Source organism: Brienomyrus brachyistius, chromosome 7 (genome assembly GCF_023856365.1).
Source record: "Brienomyrus brachyistius isolate T26 chromosome 7, BBRACH_0.4, whole genome shotgun sequence".
In the NCBI taxonomy this organism is placed as follows: domain Eukaryota; kingdom Metazoa; phylum Chordata; class Actinopteri; order Osteoglossiformes; family Mormyridae; genus Brienomyrus; species Brienomyrus brachyistius.
The window spans coordinates 8,358,317-8,371,086 of NC_064539.1; the positions used below are offsets into that span (position 1 = coordinate 8,358,317).

At 48.2% G+C, this 12,770-nt stretch overlaps 1 protein-coding gene across 4 annotated transcripts in view; it reads right to left on the reverse strand.

Moving 5' to 3' along the window:
* The window catches only part of mapkap1 (MAPK associated protein 1), a 45,214-nt gene that overhangs the window by 27,356 nt on the left and 5,088 nt on the right, over window positions 1-12,770 (reverse strand). For all 4 annotated transcript variants that reach the window (XM_049019938.1, XM_049019935.1, XM_049019936.1 and 1 more), the window contains exons 3-6: window positions 10,973-11,062; window positions 9,743-9,891; window positions 1,943-2,115; window positions 361-537 (exon numbers count right to left, since the gene is read on the reverse strand). In XM_049019938.1, coding sequence (XP_048875895.1) covers window positions 361-537; window positions 1,943-2,115; window positions 9,743-9,891; window positions 10,973-11,062 — 589 coding nt within the window. The remainder of the gene's footprint in view (window positions 1-360; window positions 538-1,942; window positions 2,116-9,742; window positions 9,892-10,972; window positions 11,063-12,770) is intronic.

The window sequence follows — 12,770 nt, forward strand, 5'->3', positions numbered from 1 at the left end:
GAGCCAAAAGTCACTGACTCTGAAAACAGAGGTAATCCCTTTACATTACACAGCCAGCATTAGCCGATATGATACTGACACACAGACATATCTAATAGCTAAAAGTGTTATTCAGGTAGGTCAAGTTTGTGATTGGTGGTCACATCAAAAGGGGGAGGGGCCGAAAGCAGAAGCACTTCCTGTTTCCTGTTTTATTTACGCTTGGCAACACAAACCAACTGAAGAGCTGAAATGAGCACCAAGTGCAGGCAGGAGACATACTGGCAAACAGGATAAGTGTGAAACCTGCAGTGACTGCAAGGAAATAAAGCAATAAGTGATTTCTCGGGGATAAAGGCAGGAGAGAGGCGAGGTACTCACATCCTCACGAAAAGCGACTGCTTGGCGGCCAGCCCCGATGACGAGTACTTCTCCACCAGTGCCAGGGTACTGAAGCCAAACTTATGGATGGGCTCATTGGAGTCCAGGGGTGGGAAGTCAGTGTCCACCTCTCCGTCATCCTCGGCGATGTGGAGGCAGTAAGCATTGACGTTCTCGCTGTGGAGATGATGGGATGTCGGGGAGGGGGGAGAGACTAGATTTAACATGGGGAGGAAAGGCTGGGTATGGGGGGGGGGGTCTGGGTAGATTCTATATACTCCACATTGTGGTCAGCAGCAAAATATTACACAAAGTAACCATCGGTGGCAATACAGAGGGTGACAGAAAGTAAGACGTGACCACTGTCCTTTCACTGCCATAATTGTTAGTATGCAATTTACAAAGCTCCTTTAAGTTAGATCTTAAGTGGAACAGCCTGATATAAATCCACAGTGTTACCCCCCGAGGCCAAAGGGGAGGCGAGGGGCTTAGTAGGCTAAGTCTCTGTGCCTGTGACTGGAAGGTCGCCGGTTTGAGCTCAGGCCTAGGCAGAAGTGTCACTACATCTAAGGGCCTTTGAGTGCGGTCGGTGGCCCTTCTCTGTGATTCCCCAAGCAAGCTCTCATCTGTGTGCGTCTGATCGAGAGCAGCACGAGGGAGGCAAAGGGAGAATCTCCACACTGGGATCAATGAAGTATCATTCTATTCTAGTCTCCATCAGAGAATTCAGGCTCTGGGTCTCCTTGGAGATCAGGGCTGCCACTAAACAGCAATCCGAGCCGCTGTACCTCTCATCTGTTATTTATATTTTATTTTTGCATTTTGAGCCATGATGCTGGGAGAGAGCAGATAGATGGACTCCTGCAGAGCACTTTGACCAATTAAAGGTCATCAGTGACAGGTCAGGCTCAGCAGCTGTGATAGGAAGCAGGCCTGGACTCGACCGGGACTTCAGGAGGGCCACGCTGCTTCGATTCGTAAGCTCTGAAGTGCAGCTCCACGATGTGGAACAGCGGTAAACTCTCAGTGTGCAGTGGAACAAGTAGGCAGTGTGGGACATCAGTGGAACATCATCACTGTACAATGAAAACTACGCAGAGGTGGTAAACACTCATTCTCTGTCTACCAATAGTGTTTGACATCTAACTGACCAATGATTAGATGTTTTATGAAATCATATGTTTAGTATTTATGTTTGTACTAGCTAACATTTGTATGGATAACTTTATATTGCTAATTTTAACAACTTAAAGTTAATAGCTAGACAGCTACCAAACTAACATTGTTATTAATGGTGAATATAAAGCAAGATTAGTTTGTATGGGACACTGACAAATTCAGCTTGCTAAACAACAATCCACGTTATGTCTACTGTGTACAGACAGGTTTCCATTTGTGATGCTAATTTTTTTCACGCTCGTGCAACAATGGATGTTTGGAGACGCGTAGTTTTCACTGGACAGCAACAGTAAACCGTGACACAGTGAATGGAAACTTAGGAAGGTTAATGGCATGCAGAGGATCAGGTGGGCTGACCGAGCCACCGCGTGACGGGTGGGTGGGCGGCTGGACGGCCCCTCACTTGAGTTTGGGCTCGCGGCCCTCGCTGGTGTACTGCCAGCAGATCAGGCCGATGAGCTCGTGAACGCGGGCATTTGCCATGGTCACAACCATCATGGGATGCAGCTTCTCCTGCGTGGCTTGCATCGAGAGGTAGACGTCGATTTTTTTGGTTGCAGTTGTACCTACGTGGCCCTGTGGAAGGAGGAATAAGAGACCGTCACTGAGAGCGAGCCGGCGTCTTCCTGGTGCAGCCCAAGTAACAGGCGCCAGGATCACATATTTGACGTTAGAATCACCTGCATGGAAAACATCTGCTAAATCAATAACTAAACAGGCGTGACGCCTGAATCCGGAGAGCGTCCTCAGGGGCCGCAGACTGACAGCACAGACCCCACTCAGCACGCCCACCGGACACGAAACGGGGTCCCCCAGGGCGCTGCTCGTGACCCCAGGCCCCGAATCATACATCACTGGTTATATCACAGCCCTGACAAATGTCGACACAGTAACTGGATCTGAGGCAGCATAGAAAAACCAGGGTGGGGAGCTGATTCACACCAGCAAGGAATTCCACCGCGTCTGCAGGAGAGATTTGCACAGAGCCCCTGCCAGAATGGACCGCAGTACTCCGGCGGAGGCCACACATGCAAGCGGAGACGACACCGAGCGAAAACGGCTTCTTATGAAACACGAATGAGCCGAGCGGACTGCTCTTCCCGTTATGAACCCTGCGCGGCCTGCGCGGCACCCCCCCCCAGCAGGAGGACCTCTGCCCCGCCTCTATGACATTATCAATGGCTTTCCCTGACAGTCAGAATAACCAAACAACCAAACTAACCAATATGATGGGGGAAAAAAAAAAACGTACCAAGACTGGGGAAACTGGCTTCCAGTAACTGTATCGAAACAGGAAATGAGAGTGACCCCCCCTCCAACTCGACAGAATGCCAGAGAAAGAGCAGGGGATATGGAGAGAGAAATCCTGGACAAAGGTAGCTCATCCACTCTCCCCTAGCTCTCAGAGACAAAGAAGTGGTTATTCCTTTCTAAGCGATAAGCGAGTTATTAGCGTTTATTACTACAATTACGATTAACTATAATTAAGTCCAGTGTCCTGGAAGACCAATAAAAACATTAAAGGAAATGCTATTCTGTGCCACACAGTGCATGTATCTGTCTCACAGAGTCTGGGGTTTCCCCCAAATAGTCTTCCCCGGCCCCGCCCACGTGGGACCCCACCCCACAGAGGGGAGCGCAGACCGATTCCAGACAAGCTTTTCGTCATACTTTGGACTCACTTTTAACTGCCCCCCTCCATTAAATCATATTTATGGAATAAAATCGATTACGTTAAAACACTATGGCAGTACCCGCAACACCGCGTAATTAATTACGGAGCCCCGTCCTCTTCGGAGTGCGCGGCACGCTGCGTGCACTTCATAAAAACTCCATGATGGGGGCTGGTGGGTGGGGCGTGTCTCTCCATTATTAGGTGATATGTAACAGAAGAGGTTACAGGAAGCCATTAACACAGGCTGGAATTACAAACATACTTCAAACTCTTTCTCTAACACTGAGGAATCGGACAGACTGGATCGATTCCCGCTGAACACTTGAAGAAGGGGGTGAGGGGTCATTGGGTGATGTTCAAGTAAATATGGCAGAACATGCAGTCACGGACTGTGGGGCAGGAACGGCACATTACTGAGCTTACCTGCACCGGTCCAGACTTGGCGTGCTCTGGGACCCCTGCGTGTGTCACATGACTGCACACCTCAAATCAGCTCTAAAATCTCAAGGTCTATTGACAAGATCTAAGAAATGAAGCTCGCTGGAGCAGAGCAGAGCCCGAGTGGCTCAGGCCTGCGGTCCGTTCCGGTCCATATGAGGCAACCACAATAAGGGCATGGGCAGATTATTTGTGACTCCACACACAGGACACCAGAGACAGCAATCAACGTTTTGGGGGGAGTAAAGGCTCTCAGCTGCTGTGCCTGCTTCGCCGAGATGGACGGAAACATCCCTCTGGTTTCTTCGTCGCCAAGGCCAACGGATCTACGACCCGGACAAACGCGGCCCGCGGGCTCAGACGCCCACTGGTCCCTGGGGCTTGACCTGCATACACGCGCCATCTGGACAGGGAGCCGGGCTGCCACTGAGGCCACGCCCTCCAATGCCGCGGGTCAGAGGCAGCGGAGGGGCGAGGGATCCGCAGGGGTGGGGTGCAGGTGTGGTGATTCAAGGCAGAGGAATGTAAGTGTGGCTAAAAGGTATTCATTGGTGAAAGGGTGGGGGCACGGGAAAGCTCTGCCTCCCAGATCATTAGAGTGGACTTGCCCTGCCCCCAGTCAGAGATCACCAAGCTCTGGTTTTTAATGACCCATCCTCCACTGACACTCACGCCCTGCCTCCTGACAAGTGGCCCAACACACAACGTAAGGGGACCTTGCACACGGGTCCAGCAAGCATGCCGTGATGGGTGACGTGGGTCCGCTCACTGTGGAGCACGAATGCGATGAGGCCGCAAAGTGGCACGCAATAACAGGCAGGGCGCGGAAGGGGTCGAGGGATGCGTCGGCGAAGCCCGCTGAAGCTACAGAGCGGCACACAACACTGCAGGCCCGCGTCAACACCCTTCCCATCTTCTTATATCATGGAACACTGAAGCATGTGACGTCTTCTCTGGGACAGGCCTCGGGGGGGTTAAGTGTATACAGCAATCTAGGCAGGCCCGTCCTGACAGACAGAAGCAATCGAGGCAGCTGCTCACGCGAGAAGCCGCCAGCATTCTCTGCACGCTGCACGCTGAACTCATTCGACACAGAGCCTCTCCTCCTGCCCGCTAACAGCAAGCTATGTGGGGTGACTCGCATTTAGCTTATTTTTACCCATCAAGCATGAGCACCTGATTCAGCACTGAGCAGAGAGGCTGTTCCAGGAATCACAGGGCCCATGGCGGGTGCCACACTGTATGTGGCAAGGGACACCCTGTATGAGGCGCCAGACCATTGTGGGGTATAAGGTAAATAAACAACTCTATAATTACAACGGGTCGCTAATGGTACCGGGCATAGATTCACTAACAATCCGCTGGTCCCTCCACTGCTGTGTTCTTCTGGAAGGGGGGAGCCTCTCAGCGAGCCACGAGTTGGTGGCCGGCGGTGACACATGGGGAGGGGGGCAGGTTCCTGAGCAGTGCTATAATGGCAGTGACACCCCTAGGCGCACACACAGGTGCTGGAGTCGGCTGGAATTCGGCTCCAGCTGCTAGGAGGAGACATTTGATTTAATTACCCCCCCCCCCCCCACTCTGCTTCTCACCAACACCCACCCCTCCTCCCCCCAACCCCGAGCGGGGTTCAGCGACTCTGGCTCAGTGCCGACTCTGCCGACCCAGGAAATGTCCTTGAGAAAAGTGTGTCACCTGAGCAGGCAGCTCGCCAGCTTCCTACGCACGGCCGATAATCCTCTCACGCATCTTGGCGGGCCCAGGGAGGGGAACGAGGGTGGGGTTCAGGCCCGATTCAGCCCCTCCTCTGCAGAGAGGGGTAAGGGCTGTTGACTGGGAGGCAGCACGAGACTTAACGTAAAGGGGCATACAGTTAAATCCCAATGGGGAGTTGCTTGTTGTACCTTTGGAACAAATTATATCATCTAAATATATAGGCAGTCCTCCACTTACGATGGGACTACATTCTGATGAACCCATTGTTAGTATAAGATATCGTAGTCGATTATAATTTGGTTTTTATTTTTAATTTAGATACGTCACAAAAGTACAGTAAATAACTGAACTGTAGCTAAATATTAGTAACTGGAAAGTAAATACATGAATACAAAAATTTTTTTTTTAAAAATACGACATGTTAAAGACTGTATTAGATATTCGCATTCATGATAGTCACAGATACTGGGAACCTGGCTGCATGGATGCTGCCACAGTCCGGCATCACTAGAAAGTATTGTACAGCATATTGCTTGCCTGGGAATAGACTGCTGAATGTGTATCATGATCGTACCATCGCAAATTTGAAATGTCGCAAGTCAAACCATCGTGAGCGAGGTGTACTGTTCTCAGTAAACATACAGAAAACTGTAGCTGCTAATACTACGCAATTGTCACTCTACAATCCTGTCCTAAACAAATGCGCACTGTTATGCCAGTAGACACAAGAGGATTGTGGGATACCAGCACTGCATTTCATCATTTATTCCCAATTCATATCGGTGCTCATGAACCGTGTCGAACCGCCTGCCGCGGACTCGCATCCGACGGCGAGCGCCGGCCAGATGTGCCTGGCCGGCGGCTCGGAGTGTGGGGGTGTGGCTGGAGGGGGCGGCAGGGGTCCGGGGAGCAGCTGGGGTGGGGGGGGGGGGGTAAACAGCTGCAGGCCGGCCGCCTGCCTGCTGAACGCGGCTATGTGGGCGCGCTGCAGTGACGGCTCCATCTGCTGTGAAGGCTGCTTATGTGGATACGCACCGATGCGGACACTCACTGACACACACGCACGTGCACACACACACCATGGCCACATCTGGGGGGCTTTTGTTTGTCACAGGACAATGGCAGCAGCCACAGAGATAGACATAAAAAAAAACTAACGTCATCAGCAGAAATACCGCGACCCTTCAGCGTACCCAAGTATGGGGGTGGGAGGGTAGAGACCAAAATAAAGATGCTCCTTGCTATGCAGTTGCAGTGGCGCTGCACATTGAATAGTCAAACTTTGAGTTATCAGCTGATCCCGGGTCAGCGATGTGCTGTGCGAGGTTCCCCTGATGCCTGATCCACACAGCCACGCTCCCGCTTAGCGTAGTGATCACAAGCATAAACATTCCATACAGTGTTTGTTTCTGTGTTTAAACTCCTATTCATACATATACTTTTCAGTTACTGGTATTTAGTTACAGTATTTATTATTTACAGTATTTACAGATGTTTCTCTACTTACGAGCTTTCAGACATACGAACGAAGTCGAAATTGTGTTCATTGGGCTTCCGTTTCCTGTCCGCAAAATATCGACTTTTTTTTCTGCGCAGTGGGAGGAGCAGCCAGAAGTCGTACTACGCGGAATTGGTACTCCCAGCATCCTACTTCTTTGTACTTACGTATACCCTTAAAATGATCTCAAATAACGACTTACGTTCCGAACGGCCATTCGTAACTTGAAATGTTCATACCTCATTCGTAAGTAGAGGAGTGTCTGCATTTACTTGTGTGTCAAAATCACATTCATCATATTTTCCGCTTGACAGTGGGTTCATTGGAAGGTGGCCCCATCTTCAGTCGAGAAGCATGGGGGTCCATGTGCAGTCACCCCCCCACAAGCCAGATTACAGGTCATCATCAGAGTACCTGGGGGGGTGGGGCAATCAGAGCGAATGGGATCGACAGTTCCGTGCAAAGTATTTCATCTAAAAGTAGAGAAAACACAGTGCCTTCTGTCCTAATCTCACACACACCGCCCCTGTCCTAGCACCTCGTTTCGCACTATACGTTTGTTTTTGTGCATTTCCCCTTGATCAATATGATCAATAATGTACATCTTCTCTTATCTAATCACGTTGCCATTAGGCTCAGAGGCCTACCAAAAACAAAAAAGAGCAGCATGTATAAAAGGCAGGCCTTTTTGAACCCAGGCTCTGCGTGGTACTCAGCCAAGCCACTCATTCCTGCACCTAAAATTCACACCGAAAACAAGTACAGCTTCTTCATGCACTTGTTACACATATGCAACTAAATTAATTCTGACATCTTACAAAGGTCATTAAAGTGCAGAAAGGGGAAAGTACACTTAATATAACAATCAATACATATAAAAATCACAGGAAGAGCAGCACAAACACAAACTCAGTAACAGCGTGCACGCCGCTCGGATACTCCAACAAAACACTGTGGATGAAACCGGATAAACACCGGAATTAACTGTCCTTCCAGAATATACCACAATGAAACAAAACTCTGGAACGACACAAAACCATTTCATATCCCTGGCCTCTACCTGCCCACACAGAAATCTCAAATCCACTTATAATTCGATCTGGTTCTTGCATCTGTCAAAGAATGCCGCAAATTCGATTTTTTTTTTTTTTTTTTAAACCGCTGTCAGGAACATGACCGACGCTCGCGTAAACACGCGCCCGCCCGACGGCACGCCGGCCCCCCATTATCCTGGACCTAAATCAATGGGCCCCTGTGGATTTTCACGACACATCTTCACTCAGCACTCCTCATCAAAGGGAAATGCTGATAAAAATCTGAGACACCATATTCCAAGATGAATGAGAACTGGGGGTACAGTCTATCTTTTTCCGTGACTCCACTGAGGTACTTTCTAAGAGAACCTTTGGGCAAATGCGTACCTTATACTTTTAGTACAGGTGAAAGGTACTCTGATCTCCCCGGTTACTCCAGACTCTTTTGCATCATGACTAAAGAAACCAAATCGTTCCTGCACCTTTAGGGCAGAATGCTGACCTTTCCACTCCAGTGTGAATTCTCCTAAAGGCCGCCATAATTCGCAGTGACATTTATTCAGCGGGTCATACGGCCTGCTCTTTTCCCCACAAGTTCTTCAGAGACAGAGGAAAAAAACACAAGAAAACAGGCTTAAAGTTCACTGGTTCCCGGAACCGTAACTCGCCGTTTTTACAATCTTAAAGACCCAAGCACCCTTGACGCCTTTAAATCCACCTTAGGATCTGTGCATCAAGACTGAAAATGTCAGATTCTTTCTCAAAGAAACACAGGCATAGTTTAAGGTGAACCAAACATCTTAAATGTGCGATTCAATGTGACTAAGGGGTGTACATTGCTGGCTGCAAGGCGATTCAATTACTGTAACTGAGAGTATGATTCGAATGCTTGTGACATCTTTCATTTCTATCTAAAGTAAATTAATCAATTATTCTGATGATCGAAATTCAAACCTTTAACTTCACTGAAAAAAAATTGCACAAATATTACCACGGTAACATAATTACACACTATTAATAGAATCTCAGAACATTAATTTTTATTGTTATTATTATACAGGGAGAACAAGTTAGTGTAAATTATCAAAAGGTCAAGTACTGATCTGTACTGAAAAAGAAACATAAAAGCAGCCAAACGGATTTTGTGGGGGGGGGGGGGGGGGAGTTGCCTGCAGCACATGAATGCGAGAGCAAGCAACCCATAAGAAGCATCTTTATCCTTAAGGAGGATTTTGCCCCCATAAATCGACTCTGACCTCACAGATCAATGCAGTTGAATAGCCACCTTAACAGCTGATTGGTCATGAGGCGTCTTTACACCTCTACTTGTGATCAATGAAAATGCGTGATGAACATCGGTCAATAGTGCATTTAAACACCAATACAGAAAGACACGTCCTTATATCACACATGGCGACAAATCACGACTGGCCTGACGCCAGATCACCACCGGTACTTTCTGAAGTCACTAAGTCCAATTCACGACCACAAACGCTCAGTCAGCACTCACCTTCACTGTAAACACCCGCAATTCCAAATCACACCTCCTTCCATTACTGTGATAGGCCAATGCACTTTAGATTTTCATACCATCCATCAATTACATTGATGGAAAAAAAATATATGTCTATATATATGTGTATAGCATCCATATGCAACGTGCTCACTCACCCACCAGAAATCAAAATGATTATTTTCTGTAACTTGGTACTGACAGGCATTTTTCCATGTAGGCACAGAGCTGAGTAACTTCTGACAGAAGTATCTGTTCATTTAAAAAGTGGCAGCAGAAGTGATTATTTTTAGCACCATGCTGGATGCAGAGGCGACGGGGACGCCCACCTTCCCGTCGAACTTGGAGTACTCGTTGAAGGGGTTGTTCAGCTGCTGGGGGCACTGCTCCAGACGCAGGGAGAGAGTGGATTGCTTCCCCAGCCTGCAAGGCCTGTCTCTGAAGTCCTTCCTCTCAAACAGCGAGCCCAGGTCCTCCGCTGTGGGCGGGACAGGATTGCATCAGCAGCTTGTCAATGTGCAAGTGATGCTCAAAGCGAGAGTGGTTGGTGCTCCAGGACAAAACATCGCACTCCTGTACAGTGCCAGTCTACATTTGTAGCAAATAATCACCAGCCTTTTTCTTACAGATAAGTCACTGAGTAACAACCAGCTGGCCCTAGTTGACTAACCACACTATTAGGGTGAGTTGGGCAGACAAAAGAGGGCTAGAGTGTTAAAGTGAAGGACATCCTGATTTTGCTGAGCTCGATGTATCCCTGGCTCGACAAGGGAGGGGCTTGCATGTCACTTCTTTAACCAATCACAGTCTTCATCATATGACATCACCACACTGGTCTGTTTTTTTCCCCTCACATTTGCAAACTCAAGGCTTCTACACATCCAGTTGGGGCTCAGCAAGCTAGGCCTATGCGCTTGTGATGGCAAGGTTACCAGTTCAAACCGTGTTATTATATTTATTGTTATTATATTATCATTTTTAATTACCATCATCGAGAAATAGACATACCCTTACACTGTTCCATACAGCCTTTGCAGGTAAGCAAATTCCTATGTTTGTATACAAAAGGCATACACAACACACAAACAGCTACTTTAGAAATCTGTGCACCTTGCCGATTAACATAAAACACTGGTTTTAATTCATGCGGTGATGTCATACTTATAAAGCGTGTGATTGGTAAAAGTGAAACAAGCTCCTCCTTTGATGACACAGGGACACTTCGACTTGGCAAACTCACATGCTTCGAGTGAATTGGAAAACAACTAGTGCATTTTAAACACTTCAATTTTTCAATTTAAAAGAATCCATCGTCTGTGTTATAGATTTCTCTGTTTGTTGTGCCTATCCTGTTTTGCAGCTGACAGTTTTCTACATAAAAAGAATGACTAGATCCTCTACAGACTTTGAAAAGAATTAAGAGGCTGCCATTGCAACACCTTAGTCTGATTTTCTTTAGCAAATACGCTAAATATAACCACGCATGAACAAGTGAAACCGTAAGCTGATTAATGGGGGAATAAGCCGCGATTTGAAACAGCGGAGTAAAGCTCACGTACCTGACTGCGAAGAGCTCCTTTCCTTCCACTGAACGTTTTTGCATTTGATCTGATTCTGTCGCTCCTTCCTCAGTCTTTCGAGTCTTTGAGCTTAGAAAGAAGAAAGACGGAAGAGAACAAAAAACATACGCGACATCAGAGGGGAAACGTGCCGCTGCTCCCCGCCTGCACTCTTGAAGCACTTTTGCCTTCCAGGTCACACAGAGTTGGGGTGTGGAAGGTCACCTCCCCTTCCCCCGGGAGTGCAGGATTCAGGGATGACCGAAAGGTTATCTCCTTACAGGACCCAGACGTGGGCAGGCCACGGCAAAAAAAAAAAAAATGTTACGATCGGCGAGCACGAACATGACGACTGCGCACAGCCCTAAGGGTCAGCTGCTGGTGAGAAAGGGGGAGAGCTGTCGTTTCAGCAAGTGTTGGGTTTTAAGTCTGTACCTGGTGCCAGCAAGGGCACCGTGCCCATGGGGCGGAATGGCCATTTCCACTGGGCTGGGGCCAAGTGGGTCGAGGGGGACAGGTGTTGTGTCACGGATCATGGCGCACAGCGATACAGCCTAGTTCTGATTCCCACAACCCCCCTCGGTGCTTACCGGCTGCCCCTGATCTCTCCTGTCTGCCTGGGCTCCTTGGAGAGACAGCCACTGGTAGGTAATTTCTCAGGAGAGGAGAAACGCTTTTGTGGAAAGGAACTGTCACACCTACATGACCCCAAAAGAGAACCTGAACTCCATATGCCACAAGGGTCGGTTGGGGGGAGGGGGGGGGGGGGGGGTGACGACGACGCAGAGCAAGAGGCGAGACATGCAAGGGGGCAGGATAATCAGGGGGAGGGTACGGGACTCCCTTGTGGCTCATGCAAACCCGGTACTGTACCTATTCTTGACCCACCAGAAGGGTTTAAATTCACCCTGGAACTCTGGTGATGTCCCAGTGAGGTTGGTTGACGCACTTCCTGGCAGGCCAAGCACACACCCCCCCCCCCCAAAAAAAAAAATCACTGCATTCCTCTCCTTTCTAATGAACACAATCATTTAAGAAATTCTCTTAAACTGCTGCACCATCAAATTTTCCAGACCCTAGCCCTTGGGCCACATTCGTGAACAAGGAGGTCGCGAGTGAGTGGACACGGGTTTGACACGGATCACACACGGGGGGGGCCACGGATCGATCGCTCCATCGCCATCTCCTAGCTTCATTTCCAATCGAAGAGTTCCCCCCTCCCTGATCTTAATCACATCCATCAACACCGCAATCAAACCCGAAAGGAGAATCACAAGGCAAGAGGAAGCATTAGTGACCCCCAAAAATCACTTGCCCTTCATCTCCTTTCACAAACAGCACCTCTACAGTTTTGTTCCAATTCATTACCAAGCCTTCAAAAGTACACCAAACTAAAACAAGATGATTAAAAAATAATAATAATAATTCTACAATCAAATTAGTCTTGCTGTTGGTACACTGAGCTTTGAAGGGCAAATTATCTGCAGCAGAAGTATTTATGTAGGTGATTAATTCATGATTCATACAAGCACATGTTATGACAACATGTTATGACAGAAGCAGAGACACTGTATGTGAGACATGCAAACTTAAGCAGCACGATCCAAAAAGATGCAAACACAACAATTTAAACTAAACCAAAGGCCCTACTCTGTACTCTTGTAATTTCCTAGTTGCGTACAGAATGTACAATGTTACTATGCATGGATACAGGGCTTGCTTGAAACTGTAAACCTTAAACCCATCTGGACACTTATCACACCAGTTAGTAAGACCTCCGTAAACTGCATTTAGTAAA